This window comes from Ictidomys tridecemlineatus, chromosome 14, assembly GCF_052094955.1.
Source record: "Ictidomys tridecemlineatus isolate mIctTri1 chromosome 14, mIctTri1.hap1, whole genome shotgun sequence".
Classification (NCBI taxonomy): Eukaryota; Metazoa; Chordata; class Mammalia; order Rodentia; family Sciuridae; genus Ictidomys; species Ictidomys tridecemlineatus.
This window is the reverse complement of record NC_135490.1, coordinates 8,594,514-8,612,098: the sequence shown is the minus strand read 5'-3', so window position 1 is coordinate 8,612,098 and position 17,585 is coordinate 8,594,514. Positions and strand designations below refer to the sequence as shown.

General features: G+C 39.6%; 1 protein-coding gene across 8 annotated transcripts in view; it reads right to left on the bottom strand.

Moving 5' to 3' along the window:
- Positions 1-4,479: 4,479 nt before the first annotated feature.
- Ccdc25 (coiled-coil domain containing 25) overlaps positions 4,480-17,585 on the bottom strand; it is a 39,887-nt gene continuing 26,781 nt past the window's right edge. For 7 of the 8 annotated variants that reach the window (XM_005337245.5, XM_021734498.3, XM_021734501.3 and 4 more), the window contains 3 exons: positions 17,246-17,448; positions 9,604-9,649; positions 4,480-5,912 (listed from right to left, as the gene is read on the bottom strand). In XM_005337245.5, coding sequence (XP_005337302.2) covers positions 5,883-5,912; positions 9,604-9,649; positions 17,246-17,448 — 279 coding nt within the window. In that variant the 3' untranslated portion in view covers positions 4,480-5,882. Of the gene's footprint in view, positions 5,913-9,603; positions 9,650-17,245; positions 17,449-17,585 lie in introns of those variants that run through there. The other variant, XM_021734500.3, reaches the window with a different exon arrangement.

Here is a 17,585-nt window from a genome sequence, read left to right as displayed (position 1 = left end):
GCTTTCATTGGGCCACACCTCTCCACATGGCCACATTGGAGACCAAGCTTCCAGCACAAAAGGTTTTTGGGTTAAAACTCAAACCGCAGCACAGTCCTTCTATCCCTTTCCAAACTGCTCTAAAAGCAATTCTATTACATAGGAGAAATAGGCTCCAGTGTCCCACAGCACAGCAGGGTGACCAGTTTATAATCACCTATGAGGAACTGGAAGAGAGAAGCTCAGAGGCTCTAAACATAAAGAAATGATAAAGAAATGGAAATGCTAATTACTGATTTGATCAGTACACATTTATAGCACACTGCATCCTAGAAGTATGTAATACTACTGTGTTAATTTTAAAAAATTTAAAAGAATAAAAGTAATTTTGTTTTTGAAATAAGCTATGTAAGTCTCCTCAATGTTGAGTATATTAACCATAAAATAAAATTTTCAGGGTTTTGATGGATGCCACACCGTGAAAGCTAAGGACTTCACAACTGAAGGTAGTCTGGCAAGACTGGGCTAGTGAAAGGGCACTGCACAGCGCCCCCAAGAGTACTTTATCTTTTAAGTCTGTAGCTTCAATCCATGGACCTTGGACTGTCTTCACCATGGGTCAAGAAGGTTCTGTCTCTGCCACCTAGGAGATCCCAGTTCTCTTAACTCATAAGCAAATGTGAACCTTCTCCATGTAAAGCAAACTGCTGAGTAGAAACCAAAACACCAGCAGGAGCCTGAGCAGTGAGGCCTCTGGGCAGGATGTGAAATGTCAGGCCATTCGTCTGTTTTTACCGCAGTGTTTTACTAGTTGGGGCTGATGTGAGGGGGAAACACAATACTGCCTTTGGAGAATGTCCTTTTTTCCAGCCTTAAATATTGACTCCCACGCACCTGGTTTGAGAACTAGAGAAATCTACATGGATTTCTAAAATAAGCATTCACTTCCCCAGTTGCCATTTCTCAGCTGTCCACAAATGCAGAAAATGCTGAGTCAGTGCCAATCAGGGCATGCCAACCCAGGGACCAGTTCTTCTTTCATGTGGTTCTAGTGCAGACCTACAGTCACCACCACTAAGGTGGAGAGTTTGGAGTTCCTGCACAGCCATGAAATCAGAGACTAAATTACATGATCAGTGTGAAACAGAGGTATGGATAGCCCTAAACTGGGCTAGATGGCATTAGACAGGTATTGTATTTGTAGTAGACTGGTAAGTCCAACCAGTTTATTACTCGGATCTCTAAATTGTTCTGTTATGAAAAATTCTGATTTTAACCTACATTTGCCTTATATTTTACTCAAGTCCCAGAATTTTAGTAGCTAAGGCAGCTAAAACAAAAAGTGTAGGAGTTGGTCCTGCCTAGAAAGAAATAACTCAAGTCCTTCATCAATTAAATTCTTATATAAAATTTAAATACAGGGCTAGGGCTGCAGCTGAGAGCTAAAGTACTTGTCTGGTCACGGGCTTAAATATGCTTTTATTAGTAGGGGGAAAAAAAATCTCAATACCTCCCAACAAACACCAAGTAACATTAGAGTTAAGCTTGGTAAAAAAGAGGGGGAAATCTAATACACAGAACACTGTCCAGAGTCCTATATTCCAGGAATCCATTCCAGTGAATCTTCATACCTGCACCCTCATCCGGCTGCTATGTTTTTAGCTATTTGTCCCCTAAAGGTTCTTCTGCTAGATGCTTGATTTTGCTAATGAGGTGGTAGAACTTTTGTGGTGGGGCCTAATGGAAGGTAATTAGTGCCTCTCAAGGGAGTTGGTTATGAGAACAGGTTGTGGTAAGTAAGACCAACCACTTGCTTGGCCTCTCCAGCACCCCAGGTGCTTCTGTCTTTTCCCAAGCTGTGATGCATCGAGGGGGCCCTCACCAAGACACCAGCACCATGCTGTTGAGACCCCCCCCCCAGGCACCAGAACTGTGAATCAAATAAACTCCTTTAACATATGAAGTACCCAGCCTCAAGTATTTTGCTAGAGAAACAGGAAATGAACTGATAAACCAGCTAAAATTTCAGGAAGACCCCTAAAAATTTTATAGGGGGGAAATGGGCAAATTTAAGCTCCAAAAATATGTTTTCTAGGAATACCATCACCTTTTAGCTCTAGCTTCTTCTGTCTTCTTCCTGGAATTCATGGGTGATCTTCCCCTATCTCTGCTTTGGTCCTCTCCTCCTGCTGAGGAACAAGTGACTGCCTGAAAGGCAACCTTCATTACACACAGCACAAAAACCTCCTTCTCCCTACGTGCCTAAAGTCAGTACGCACATCCCACTAGCAAGATGAGTACTGGAGGACAAGCGCAATGGGAAATCCCAAACACACATGGTTCTACTCCAACTATAAGCTTTTATGTTTTAGGCATCACTTATCCACGCCACACTGTCTGTGGTTGGCACCGTATCACTTTAAAAACGACAGAATGCACAGAAAACTCTCCTACCCATGCTGGCCTCCCTTATGACTGGCAGAGCAGAGCTCTCTGTGGAACTGGAATAGGAACTTGCTCAGGCCACAGCCAAACTGTTCTCTTTCCTGAGTTACTGCAGACTCACTGGAGCGATGTGGATCCAGATTGACATTGAGCCTGGAATTTAAGTTTCTAACTTTATACTTTTGATTACAGTTTGATCTGTTTTTATAGACCACTTTAAAATCAAAAGTTCACCCACTCACTCTAATATGATCATTCTGAAATAGGAACTTGTTATTCACATGATGTACTTGAAACCAAAGAAAAAGCAGGCTTCAATATGATGACTCCAGGAGCAATTAGAAAGTTGTTCCATTTCTCTGCTTTGCTACCCAGCTCAGTTTTCCATAAACTAACTGTTCCAGCTCAGAAAACAAGAACTTCCCCACTCAGATAGTTGTAAAGTGGGACAGCTTTGGTCTTAAATTGGAGGCAGGAACTGAGTTCTAATTTTGCTTACGTGTGGCTCATGCCATCCTTCCTAAATGGGTGGAACTACTGGCACTGAACAATTACAAGGCTCACTAGAATGAGTTTTTAGAAAGAGTTAAAATACAACAAAACACAAAAAGACACTGAAGAGGTTCAACTAAAGCCTATCCCCTATTCTGCCAATATCAAAATCCTTGATATTTTGATAAACTTTCCAGTATCTGTTCCAACTGTGATCAACTTCGCTTGCCCAAGGACAAAGGTGGGTAAGAAACATCAAGTCTAAAGCTATCCAAATATAACAACAGAGCAGTTTGTGAAGTTAATTAAACCACAATACAACCTTCACCTGCATGAAGCTCAGAGTGGTGAAACTGGAGACGGAGTTGGCAAAGGGAGAACCATAGAGAACCTCTAGGTTAGATGGATTTCATCAAGGGCACAGTTCATAAAAACAGCAACAATTTGGAATTTTCCCATCAAATGTTCAAGAAATATGCCAACAGCAAGGACTGAGATGACTTCAGGGCCAACAGTCTGACCTATTAGCAGCAAACGTGTATGTCCTCAAGGGAAAGGTCCTTAGCCAGGCAAGGAAGCGTAACCCCTTTCCTGGCTATTTTGGAAGCTGAGGCAAAAGGATTACAAGTTAGAGTTCAGACTATGCAATTTAGGGTGACCCTGTCTCAAAATAAAGGGGTTGGGGATACAGCTCAGTGCATTCAATCCCCAGGATTCCCCCATCCATCCCCCCACCCCCATCCCACGCCCCCAAAGCCAGATGCAGTGGCATGTGCCTGTATTTCCAGCAACTTAAGAAGCTGAGGTAGGAGGAATGTAAGTACGAGGTTAGTATCACCAGCTTAGTGAGGCCCTAAGAACTTGGTAAGACCCTGTCTCAAAATAAAAAGGGCTGGGATGTGGCACAGTGGTTAAGAACCCATCGGTTCAATCACTAGAGAAAGAAAAGAATACTTGCTTTTCCCCGGGACCAAGACAATGGGGAGAAAAAAGGCAGAGACAGAGGGAAAGGGGAATCAGCAGATAAGAGCTAAAGAGGTACAGACCAGAAATTCAACTCAGAATTCAGAAGAGGCCCTATAAGCCAAGAGTCCCAACTGTTGAAAAATTGGACTCCAACACCTCTATTAAAGAGAACTCCTCAGAGGCTCCACCTGCATATGTTGCAGTGTGAGGCAGAGGGGCACTGCAGAGGCATAGGGCTAAGGGGACACAGCAACGCTGGGGGCAGTCTTATCTGAGGTGCTTGAGGCCATGTTCAAAGTGCTGTTGTGACCAGCCAGAGGCCTGAGGATGGTGGAGCATAGCCATCAGTGCACTCAAACCAGAGTGTCTGACTGAGAAAGGCCATCTCTTCTGACCCACCAGCAGCTGGGAGCCACAGACATTTACCCATGGAGGAGGATACCCTTACAGAACTTGCCCGAATCAGCCTGACGAGCCAGGGCTGCAGCTTAAGTGGTAAGAGTTCTTGCCTGATACACTTAATAAATGGTTTTTTGTTTTGTTTTTACAGAAAATCAACCTCAAAATCAACATGCTGATTTTATAACAAGCATATCCTTCCAGATTAAAAAAACCCAATACTTTATTATAACTTTTTAATCACAGAACTCCAGTCTAAAACATTAGACACACATGCCCACACACTCTGGTATTTTCATACCCCTCAAAATTTGGCCAATGAGTTATGCCTCAGGAATTTTCCAGATCAAGCCCATACACCAACTTAGAATAAAAGAAAATGTCTTCTGGTTTTACCCACACTTCCAAAGTGCTAGGCAGCTACAAGGTTTGCTGAAAGTCACTTTTGACGAGTTAGAATAACAGCACCAGGCAGGGTTCTGGGTGTTACAATCTTCAAGCGGGGGGTCCTGCAGGCTCTTTCACTGTTTTGTCTTGTCACTCCCTTCAGGGGTTGCCTTACACGTGGCAATAAAAATGTATCTTCTGGTCAGAATTACAATGGGTAGCGAGTGTTTCAGCTGAGTAGTAATGTTACCTAAGTTAGGAGCCATAACTGAGAGATCCAATCTCAAAGGTTAAAACTCAAAAATAATTATTATTTCAAGGTAAGGACATAAATTACTTGGCTGGCTAGGAAAATGCTTGATAATTCAATGTGTATTTTTGCTTCATCTTGAATTTCAAGACAAAAATCAGGTAACCTGTATCCCCCACTCAGTTCACAGAGCACCCTCTGGTCCCCCTCAGCGTGGAAAAATGGAGCCTAGAAGTTGTTGCACCTGTAGTTTGGATTACTTGGGTGTCAGGCAAGGTGCACAAGGCAAAACTTGATTTAGACCAACTATTTCTTTCAATATGATGCTATGAAGATGAAGGCCCTCACTTCAAAAAAGGGAGGAGGACAAAGGAGCTGGGACAAGCTGAGGACCACTACACTAACAGACTGACGACATGCGGGAATGAGAATGTTGAAGCCAGCAATCTTTTGAAATATCACTATCACCTTCAAACCTCTGCTTTTCTAATCAGGAAATTGGGAGTGGGAGAATCTTGGCCTGAATTGCCCACCAACACATTCTTCTTAACAGAAGTGAAGGTATTGTAGGCTATGAAAAGCATTTCAAGACATCTGTTTTCAGGGATGAACCACAGCCACAAAAATACTTTTCAGAGTTGGTTTACTCTAAAGTCTATCTCAAGAACAAGGGCAGTCAGCTCTCGCAAGGTACTGAGACGTGTTCTGGCAAAAATATTTTTGTTTTCCTAAAGTTATATATGCTGTCTTCAAGTTCAACTATAATATATATATATATATATATATATATATCTGTTCTTTTTTTGTCAGCAAAAAAAAGGATTTTTTTTAAAATCCAAAATTAATAATATCTGTGTAGAATGAAGGAAGAATTTTGGTTGTTGTTTATAATTTAAAACATAGATGAAATCACAAGGTCCGCAAAATTCTCTGCATTCACAGCTTTCAGAATCCTTTTCTCCTTTCACATGAACTCATCTGAATCATTGCCATCCTACAAGAAAAACAAAAAAGTGAAACCTTAAAATCCTCAAAAATAAACAACTCAACATTTAAAATTTACAATTATAATCTTAACTGACAAGCCTCCTTCTCTAATCAATCTCAGGGTATAAAATTAAAAGGTAAAATAACTAAATTCACTCGTTACTTCTTGTGCATCTTTATCAGTTCTCTGAAACATCTACATTAGCAGGCATATTTGCTAAAGTGTCACTGCAATGACTGATTCACAGCAACAAGCTACCATAATTTCCAAAGTATGAAGGTCCATCTGACCTAGTACAGGGTGGAATGAGTGTAAAAATAATCTAAGCTAAAATCTACTCACTTAGCATGAATCTCATATTTTAGAAAATGGATAACTATGAGATGATGGATATATTAATTTGCTTCATTATAGGATTTTTAGCATCTATACATATTCCATAACATCTCACGTATATCTTAAATATACATAATAAACTTTAAAAAAAGAAATCAGGCTTAATCCTTCAACAAATATAGCAAATAAACATGCTTCAATACTGTTATGCCAACAATGCTGTCACTCTGCAAAATAGTTGTGGCCTAAATTCCAGTGTTTTGAGCCTCAAGATTATCAGATATGTGACTTTCAAAAATAGCTTTGATTTCTTCTTTTTTTTTTCATAAGAAAAATCTGTAGGAAGCCAAATATAGGTTAGTTACCAAGTTAGTAGGCTTGCCAAGTTATTAAGAAAAATCTTATGTGATGGCTTATACAATAAAGGGATCGATTTTCTTGTGTGGTGTAGACAAATGCTGAAGGCCGCGCACAGAGGTGGGGCTCCACTCCTTGACTGCCAGGTCTCACAGCTTGCGCCTGTACACTAGCTTGGCCGTGTGAACCACCTGGGCACTGTATTTGTTTCATCTTCTGTCACTTTGTTGCTCGACACCAGGATTGCTTGAGACAGGGACAGGACTGAGGCTTCCACAGCCTTTTTTCTCTCTGACAGCCTTTGCTGGAGATAGTAGGGAAATATGAGACACAGGTGGAAAACAATGGTTTTGATGCACTCTGGCATTATTTTCAGTTTCATTCAGTGGTTCTTTATGTGCTTTTTTCTTCCATTAGCACAAGAAACCCAAGCCACAGTAAAAGTGCCTCAGATCACAGAAATAGCAGCAGTTTGTCTGAAAGAATCATCCTACATTTTCAGGCTTCAACTTTCCAACTCAGCCACTAAGTGTGAACAGCTCAACAAGGGAATCTGGGCCAAGGACAATGAAAGTGCACTACTCCCTCTGCGAGGCTGGAGTTGGGTCGGCAGGAGCTCCCATGTGTCCAAGAGCCCATGTCTGGGATCATATCAATTTTAAACATATACCTGAGATCTAAGACTTTATTTGGATAACTTTTCCATTTTAGATTCCTTTTACTCTGAATAAATAAACACAACAAATATGTTTCTTAGCTGGACACAGTGGCACATGCCTATAATCCCCATGACTCAGGAGGCTGAGGCAAAAGGATGGCAAGTTCCCTCAACAATGCAGAGTAGTAACTATTTACACAGAATTTACATTGCATTAGGTATGAGAAATTAAATTACTTGGGAAGATGTGTGTACGGTATGAAAATACTTGTTGTCACAGAGGGACCTAAGCAACTGTAGATTCTGGTATCTGTGGAGGCCTTGGAATCAATGTCCCACAGATTGTAAGAGACGTGTGTGTGTGTGTGTGTGTGTGTGTGTGTGTGTGTGTGTGTTTCTCAACTCCACCACAATATCCAAATTTAAAATCCATGATGATGGGAATAAAATGTCTAAGATCATAACATAATGCCAGGGTCATATTTTTGGTAGAAAGTAGCCTCTAACTAACAGAAAACTTCTAAGTAATAATACCACAGCAAAGATTAGAGTATTATATTTAACTTAGTACAAAATTAGATTTGGAAGATGTTAAAGACTGTTAAATTGTTCCAAGTATGAAGAAATAGCTTCCAGAAGGGACTAAATATATCTCATCTTTTGATATGGACACTCTGTAGGCAAAGAACAACTGAGAACCAAATAGGTAAGAACTAATAATGACTACTAATGCAGAAATTAAGTCCAGAAAGATTTTCACACACATATCCTTGTTTAAATTTTAGAACCCCATAAGTTAATTTCTCCATTTAACTGATAAGGAAAACTCCTTTAGATAGGTTAAATAACTTTGTCATGTTTATCCAACTAGTAAATAGCAGTCTCTCTCTTCAGTGTTCTGCTGAATTATACAATGCTATTCTGGAATTGTTCAGGAATAAACTATAAAGATACATCTCAGATTCAAAGGAGACTCATAAATTTAGTTCTTCAAAGAGGTGGGGCTAAGGATGTTGCTTTTAGACATGCCTGAAAGAATATTAGACATAAACAATGCCTAAAATCCTATCCATTCCAATTCATGCACTAAATCTGGGGTCTCACTAGTTTGCCTTTAAGGAAAGGACAGCTGCTGAGCAAAACTTTCTGCAACAATGGAGAAGTTCTGTCTGAGCTGACTTGGTAGCCTCTAGCACATGGGGCTGGTATGACTTAAGGACCTCAAGTTTTAATTTAATTTTAATCCATTTAAATTTAAATAACATATGACATTAGAGGCTACTGTATTGGATGACATAGATCTAAAGCATGTTTTTTAAAAAAATTATATTATAATACCCAGAATATCCAAAATACAACTAGTTGGTTTGATTTTCTGCAAAGACTGTTCAGTAACTGTTCAGACAGCATAAGTTATGCTATCTCTCTGGACACTTTAACCCAAATTTTGAGGAAGACAGTCCTCAAGAACAAGGTCTGATGAAGTTCCAATAAAATAATTAGATGTGGATGTTAAGAAGATCCTTTTAGTATTATGCTATGGGTCACCATTTTCTGTAACTTGGGCTACAATGAAAGATCTGAGGGACAGTACTTTTATTTTTAATTAAGATGATAATTTTATTTACTCAATTACACTATAAAATCTATAATCATATTAACTGAAAACATTAATAAATAAAGGCACTTTTGCAGTCCTGCAAATAGAAAAGAGAGAGAAAAAAAAAAAGAAACAAACAAACAAAAGTCCTGCACTATAGTAGGAATGCCCCCCCCAAAACCCATGTGTTATGCTGCTGAGAAGTAGTAGAATATTTAAGAGGTAGCACCTCATGAGAGGAAGCTAGGACACCGAGAGTGTGTCCCTGAAAGGGATGTTGGAATCCTAGGCCCCTCTGCTTGCTCCACCACTCACTCACTCTACCATTAAGTACTTGTTGCCCCACCACAGGCCCAAAAGCAATGGTGCCAACCAATCATGAACTGAAACTTCCAAAAACATGTGTATCAAAATAAACCTTTTTACTATTTAGGTTGATTATCTCAAATATTTTGTTATAGTACTAGAAAGCTAATTAATACATCCTATAATCTAGTAGACATATACTTCACAGTAGGTAAGGTATAACAATCTCTTTTAATGAGGTAACCTATTTAAAAACAAAACATGAGAAGGTCTATAGGGAAGGAGGGGGAAATGATTAATAGAATCCAACTCAAGTGAGCAAACTAGTTGCCACTCACAATGAGAAATTTGCAACACTAAAAAAATACTTACAACATCTTATTAAAAACCCATAGTGAATTATTTTAAGACACATATAAGTGGAAATAACTTCAACATACCTGATTTGAAGACATGTTCTCAACCTTCATTAGTGATGAATAGCTCCTAGAAGAAAACATTAAAATAAGGTTATTGAGCTAATGAGAATTTTATGAACACTTACCACATATTCAAGCACTTCCAAAGGGCTTCAGGCGAAACAAAACAGTTATTAGATATAATTCTTGTCCTCAACGAGACTGCAACATTAAAAGATAAGTGTATGAACAATAAATAAGATGGAACAGTACTTCAATTTACCAAGAGCTTTCTCACTTGTTTCATGTTTTCACTTCCACACTCCTATCCCTTAGCATTACTCCTATCCCTTAGAGGGGGAGATTCATCTATGGCCAAGATCATTTGTGATTCACTGCCAAAGTCCAGACTGTAAATGCTACAAGAATACAAAGGAGAGAACACACAGTGTGGGAAGGAACTGTCAGGGTACCCTTCACAGTTGAGGCAGAAGTCTGACAAGTGGGTAGGTTGAATGAGAGGGCATTTCAGATCCAGAGACTGGGATGAGCTAAGGCAAAGAGGTGGTATTTATAATGATGTGTCGAAGCTGAAATTGACTTGAGTGGAATCTAGAAATAAAGCAGTGGCAAATCAGGCCAGACAGAGGGGCCCAATTATGTTGACCTAGTTGTGTGAGTAAACATGATGTCATTAGCAAGAAGACATATATGAAATTGAGCATAGGATGGACATAAAAAGATTCAACAAGTATTTAAGGAGAAATACACTATCACAAAAAGGTCTCCAGGGAAAGTGTTAATATATAATACCAGTTTTTTAAAAAGGAATCTGTAGGAAACAGAGTGGCTGGAGGGGAGGGTAAGGCAAGAAGACCAATTAACAATATAAGTATCTGTCACTTACTAAATATCCTTTTTTCGTAGGAAATTAGTTAAATTTCATTAGGAAAAAAAGTTAAGTGCTTCATAAATCAGCACTAAGCCCACAACCACAGTATAAGGCAGCAGTATTATACGGAATTAGAGGCAGGAAAGATGAAGATGGGCTTTGAGCCCAGGTCTGCCTCCTAAACTCCCACTCCTACCATCACATCCAGCCTACTACTACCTGAAACTGAGAGCATGATCTACTGTGGTAACAGCTACAGCGGCAAGAGAGAGAAACAGGAGAGGAATGAATGATTTGAAAAAAGGATGCTGCAAATGAGAAGATGTGCTTGATCTGAGACACGCCACACCTCATCTGAAGTGATGGTGTTGACACAAGTCAATACAACATGCAGATAGTGAAAACTGAAAATCTGAAGGAAGGACGGGTTAAAAACATGGTTAAAGAGAACAAGCTGGGAGGCATCCAGAGAGATTAGTTGATGCTGTAGAATTCAATGGCTTCCATATGAATAATCAAAACAAGCAAGATCAACAAGTGCATAAACACAAAGAAAAAGATACACAATTAAAAGAAAATGTGATTAGAGCAGAGCAGTTCAATCCTGGCTGCATTTAAATCACTGTGAAGAACAGAACATACTCAGTGAATGGAAAGCAAGAAACCAGGAGATGGGCAAGTGAGAGATGAAAGATGGAGACCAGGCAGAGATACACACAGAGTTTGGTTTGTCAGAGCTGACAAATAAAGGCACATCTCTCCACAGATGGAGAATAGGCCCCGAGATGTTTGAGTGTTCAACTTTTGTGAGGTAGGGGTTTGGAGTTGTAGTTGTGGCACTATGGGATAGGCTCAGGGATGGTTGCATCAGAGCTCGGCAGGTGGGAATAGCATGGGATTGGCTTAGGTTGATGGTACCATAGGCTTTCCAAAGTCAAGGGGTTAAATCAATACCCTATACCCAGGTGCTCAGGGGTGGAAATCTACAACCCAGCTGAAGAATCGCTGGTTAGATTTCACATCTATCTTAAAGTAACACACAAAGTCGTTTTTCTAGGCCACACATTTACTCTGAGCTCCATCGCATTAATCCAAATGCCCCTCTGACATCTTTCTGGGTGCCTCAAAGGTATCTTCAGATTCTTAAGTCTGTATCTAACTCATGGTCTGCATACCTACCCAAACAATTTCTTGCCTATTGGTTCCTAACTCCAAGAATGGCATTATTTTCTACTCCACTTCAAACCAAAATGTAGGAGCCATTCTTAGCCCCTTCCCTCAACCCAACCTATAATCCAATCATATCATTTTACCAATGCTCCTCTCCACTTCCATATCACCACCACAGTCCAAGATACCATCACCTGTGATTCCAACATCTGCCAGTGGCTTGTGTCTGGCCTATCCACACCCATTCTGGTTCATTTTATAATCAGATCAGTAAAGTGACCTTACCAAAAATTACTGTATTACCTGTTATGGTTTGGATGTGAGGTATCCCCTAAAAGCTCAAGAGTGAGCAATGCAAGGTTTAGAGGAGAAGTGATTGGGTCATGAGAGTCTTGACCCACTCAATGAATTAATCCTCTGATGGGATAAACTGGGTGGCCAGGTAGAGTGTGGCTGGAGAAGGTGGGCATTGGGGGTATGCCTTTGGGATGTATATTTTGTCTGTGGTATGTGGAGTCTCTCTGCTTCTTCTTCCCCCCATGATGTTCTGCCTCACTTAAATCCATGAAGAATGGAGCTGGCTGCTATGGACTGAGACCTCTGAAACTCTGAGCCTTCAAATAAAATTTTCCTTCTCTACAATTGTTCTGATCAGGTCTTTTAGTCACAGTACAGAAAAGCTGACTAAAATACTATGCTTGCTTGAAATCTTTCAATGATGTCACATGGCCAAGAAGGCCCTCTGTGGAATGGTCCCTTGCTCCAAACCCCCTTTTACTCCTGCTGCTCCAGAGATTTGGGACATTGGTCCTGGGTTTTGCTTTGCTGCCTCCCATAGAGGATCTCTGCACTCAGACATGAGTTCCCTGGGTCTTGAGCACTCCTCCCAGCCCTTTTTAACTAGCTAACAGAGTTTTGATCTCAGCTTTAAGAATCACTGTTTTAGGGACACTCATCTAGGTTATTTGTTCCTTCACAACATACTGACTCACCGTATATGCAAAGCACTGTCCCACACCAGGGGATACAGCGATGCACATCACTTCTTGGATGGAGCTTATGATTCACAGGAAGAAGCAGCACACACAGTGTTGCTCACAGAAGGCAGCAGTAGTGCACATGAGACTCACAAAATGAAGCAAAAGCAAAGCAGCAGTGTCTTCATGAGGCTGAATCACTCTTAATCAACAGCCTCAATGTTACCTCTTCTGCAAGTTGTCACTGATCTCATTTCACAAATCTATTTCTTCCCCTTATCCTAGAAGCCTATAAAGGCTCCTTATCACCTACAACATATTTCTATCAAATGAAATCTTTTAGTTACTCTACAATGTACTTAAATCTTCATTCTTGACCCTGACTCTGGCTTTGCCAATCTGTTCATCCTTGCCTCAAAGGCAACATGGTATAGAATGGACTTCAGAATTACAGACTAGAGTTTGAATTCCTACTTTGTCACATATTAGCCGAGACCACTTGTTATGGTTTGGATAGAAAGTGTCCCCTGAAAAGCTCCTGTTACAGTGTAGGAACGTTCAGAAGAGAAGTGATTAAATCCTGAGAGCTGTAACCTGTTGGGTTAATCCATTTGATTGGATTAATAATCTGGAAGGATTACTGGGTGGTAACTGTAGGCAGACACGGGGTGGCTGGAGTAAGAAACAGATCACTAGGGATGTGCCCAAGGGATATTTTGTTCTTGGCTTCTTGGGCAGACTCTTTCCCAGTTGCCATCAGCTAAGCAGCTCTTCTCCACACACTTCCACCAAGAAGTTCTGCTTCTTCTTGAGCCCAGAGCAATGGAGTCTGACCTTGGACTGAACCTCCAAAACCGTGAGCCCAAAATAATCTTTTGCTCCTTTAAGTTGTCCTTATCAGGTATTTCAGTCATAGTGACAAAGGGCTAACACACTATTCACACATTAATCTCCTTACTGAAGTAATCTGCCTGAAAACCAAGTTCTTGTCAATGTTCAAATTGACGTATTTACCAGTGATTTATCATTCACATGGACCTGTATTTCTCTCACGTCAATCTCTGGAGGCTTGAGTTCCAAATATGACCTCCCAGACTCCCAACTGTTAAACATGCCTATCTCAGGTGGCCACAGTTCCCACCCCTTGACTGCTTCAAACTCTGATCTATTATCCACTCTCCATTAATTAAGTTTCCCTGTTATTTCTTTCTTCTGATCATGAGATGTACATGATAGGCTTGATTTTCAGGTTAAAATATATCTGGTACAATAACTCAAAAAAACATGTAAGAAAATACAAGATTAAAATAAAACAAGTAAAGATGTGGAATTTGATCTCTTGGTTGGAAGATTCAAAAACAGAAATTCAAGTGATATTAGTACTACAAATGTATTAAACTGGAAAGGCAGAGGCTTAGAGGCCGTTGCCGGAACTCCCCAAAGCTGCAGAATAAAGCCTGCAAGCTGCAGCTCTGTACATGCCCAGCAGCGGTCCCCATGTTGTCGCTTCCCATTCCTCCCAGCACTGCAGCACTCCCGCTCCCCACCATGTGCAGCATGTAACTGAGGCTGTTGGTGTGGTATGTGTTTAACAGAAGTAAATACACCAATTATTTTTCGTTTTCTGAGGCCCATAAAGACTACCAAAAAATACAAGTGATTAGTGACTAAGTAAAAATGGGACTGACGAAATTTTAAGCAAGAATTTTACTCAATATGACTAAGAATCTACCTCCTCAAATTCATATACATATTTTAGATGTTGTTGATACCATGGAAGAAAGCCTAGAAGAGACAAAGACTGTTTTTAGTTGATGTATTCTTCTGTTTAAATTTCTGCAACTACTGAAACTAGTAAAATTCATTAAATGCCCTAAATTTTAGGAGCATATACCTTAATTCAAAGAAGAAAAAAAAAAGGAGTGTATTTTTAGGCAAACTATAACACTTATAAATTAACTGATTTACATTGAATAAATACTACTTTAAAACTGAGTTAGATAGGGAGCACAAGAATATAAGAATGAGCCTGGCATGGTGGTGCATGCCTACAATACCAGTGGCTTGGGAGGCTGAGGCAGGAGGATCATGAGTTCAAAGCCAACTTCAACAAAAGCAAGGTGTTAAGCAACTCAGTGAGACCTTGTCTCTAAATACAAAATAGGGCTAGGGATGTGGCTCAGTGCTCCTGAGTTCAATTCCCAGTACCAAAAAGAAAAAAAAAGACTATAACAACTTATGAGGGTTAGAAAAATCAGATTGAGACCAACTCACTATTCGACCTTGAGCAAGTTATTTAATTGCTTCATAAACTGTTTCCTCTTCTATAAAATGCAGATTAACAAAAATAGCTACCTGATAAATGGCACAATGCAATGAAGCATTTTTAGGACAGCATTTGGCAGACGGTAAATTTTAAAGAATGTTTGCAATTCTTTCTTACTGAATGCTATAAATAAATTGACATCACATTTCTTTTTTTTTAATTTTTATAGATGGACCTTTATTCATTTATTTGTTTATACATGGTGCTGAGACTCGAACCCAGTGCCTCACACATGCTAGGCAAGTGTGCTACCACTGAGCCACAACCTCAGCCCACATCCATGTCTCTAAACACAATGATGGTAGACCTTAAAGGGCACAAAAAGCCATGTTCTCAATTTTCCCTATTCCAAACTAAGAACAAAAAGAATTAACTACTATAAATCCTGCATCACTCAGAATTCAAATGTTCTCTGCACTGATGGTGTTGATAATTTTTCTTTTACTCACAACACAAAGAAGACTCACAATATTAAGCCATATAATACATTTAAATTTATTCATTAGTTTGACTCATGTTAGCAAATTATAACTCAGGATAACATTTCCAGAACTCTCCATTTTAAAATTCTATTTTAAATGAACCTCATCACCCTTTCTTAGCAGAACCCCCAACAGGAACACATGCAAATAATGAGCAATGGCACATGATGGTAATACTACACTCTGATCAAATAACCTTTGTAAGATTGCATGACACTCCAACGAACTAGGTGATGACGTGGCAAGATAACTGATTTCTTATTTATACCATTCCCAAAGGCAACATATGTTCTCAATATCTTTTTATTTCTTTTTTTGGTATACCTATCACAAATAATACCTATGAAAAATCTACCAGTTCTATGACTAGATGTCACAAGATTGATGTCCCTTAACTAAGAAAAGTGAGAGGACTATTTAGGAATAGAAGTATATGTTTGTATATATATATATATATATATACAAACATATACTTCTATATATATATATATATACATTTTTTTTTTTCAGTGTGATAGGCAGGATGAGGCCTCCCAGAAGGGTAAGGAGGCTGAGGCAGAGGATAGAAAGTTAGAGTCCAGCCTGAGAAATTTAGTGGGGCCTTATACAACTTAGTGAGACCCTGTCTCAAAATAACAAATATAAAGGACTGGTAATGTAACTCAGTGGTAGGGCACCCTGAGTTCAGTGCCCCTACTCCCTTCTCAGTCCCTATCTTACAATGTCCACATCCTAATCTCTAAAACCTTGTATGGCAATAGACTTTGTAAGTGTGACTAACAACCTTAAAGGGAGATTATCATGGATTATATGGGTGGTCCAATCTAGTTGCATCACTCCTTCAAACCAGAGAAAGCACTGATCAGAGAGGAAAAAGTGACATTGGCTTTGAAAATGGAAGAAGGGACCATAAGCCACGGAATATAGGCAACCTCTAGAAGGCAGAAGAGGAAAGAGATTTTCCTCTAGAGCCTCCAGAAAGGAATATAGCCCTTCACACCTTGACTTTGGCCCAGTGACAACTTCACTGGACTTCTGATCTATGAGATTATAAAGTAGTAAATGGCTCTAAGCAACTAATTATGTGGCACCTTGCTACAGAACCAACAAAAAACTGATGTAGTCAGTATTCTCATGGCCTTGGTACTTCAAGAACCAAAGTGTATTTTAACTGTTGTGTAAAATGCAGACCATTAGAGCAGTCCCATCACATTAGTTACTTTAAACTTTAAAAACATAGAAAAAAGTTTTAAAAAACAGTTTTCAGAGTTTCTAGAGCTGGCCTTTTGAGCCAAGACAACTGTATTTGAAATGCACAGAATCAATATTAAGTACTTCTTTTAGGGCTGGGATGTAGCTCAGTGGTAAGAGTACTTGCTGACATGTGTGAAGCCCTGGGTTCAATCCCAGCACCAGCCCTCACCACTAAAAAAAAAAAAAAAAAACTTATAGCATCTTTTCCTCTTTGAAAAACTTACAAACTAAACTCTAAAGAAAACCTCTGATTGATTACTTAGTAAAATGTTATTTTATTTCATATACTCTCATATCCTACCTACCTCCATAAAATGACAATTCATTTGACCAGCAAGTAAATACATATGCTTTCACTCATTTAAAGTTCTGAGCTATACATTTTTCATTACCAATTTTTCTTTCTTTCTTTTTTTGGGTAATGCCAGAGATTGAACCCAGGGCCTTGTGCATGCAAGGCAAGTACTCAACCAACTGAGCTATACCCTCAGTCCTAATTTATCATTCTCAACCATTACTCCATGATCAAAATCAGCAACAAACAATCTTTGAGGTCAGCATCAATGAGACATCTCTAACATACCTAAGTTCATCCATCTCCCTCTTCTTTTTCATTTCTTCTTTTTCTCTCCTTTTCATTTCCTGAATTTGGGCTTTTTTCTCATTTCTTTCTTCCCGGTCTCTGCTTTCCTTCTCTGCAGCTAGGTCTGGAAACCGCTCCAATTTGGTCTTTTCTAATCGGTTTAATATCTCATTCACTTTTTTCTCCACCGTCATAATTTTTACCTGAGAGAGAGAAAGGGGAAAGTACTGACTCTTTATTATTGTTCTTTTCTCCCAGAAGAGGGGTAAGGCTTTCCAGGGGTTTGGCAACCCAGTTTAACTCCCTTAGGAAACATGTATCATGCTCGGCCCTCAACAAC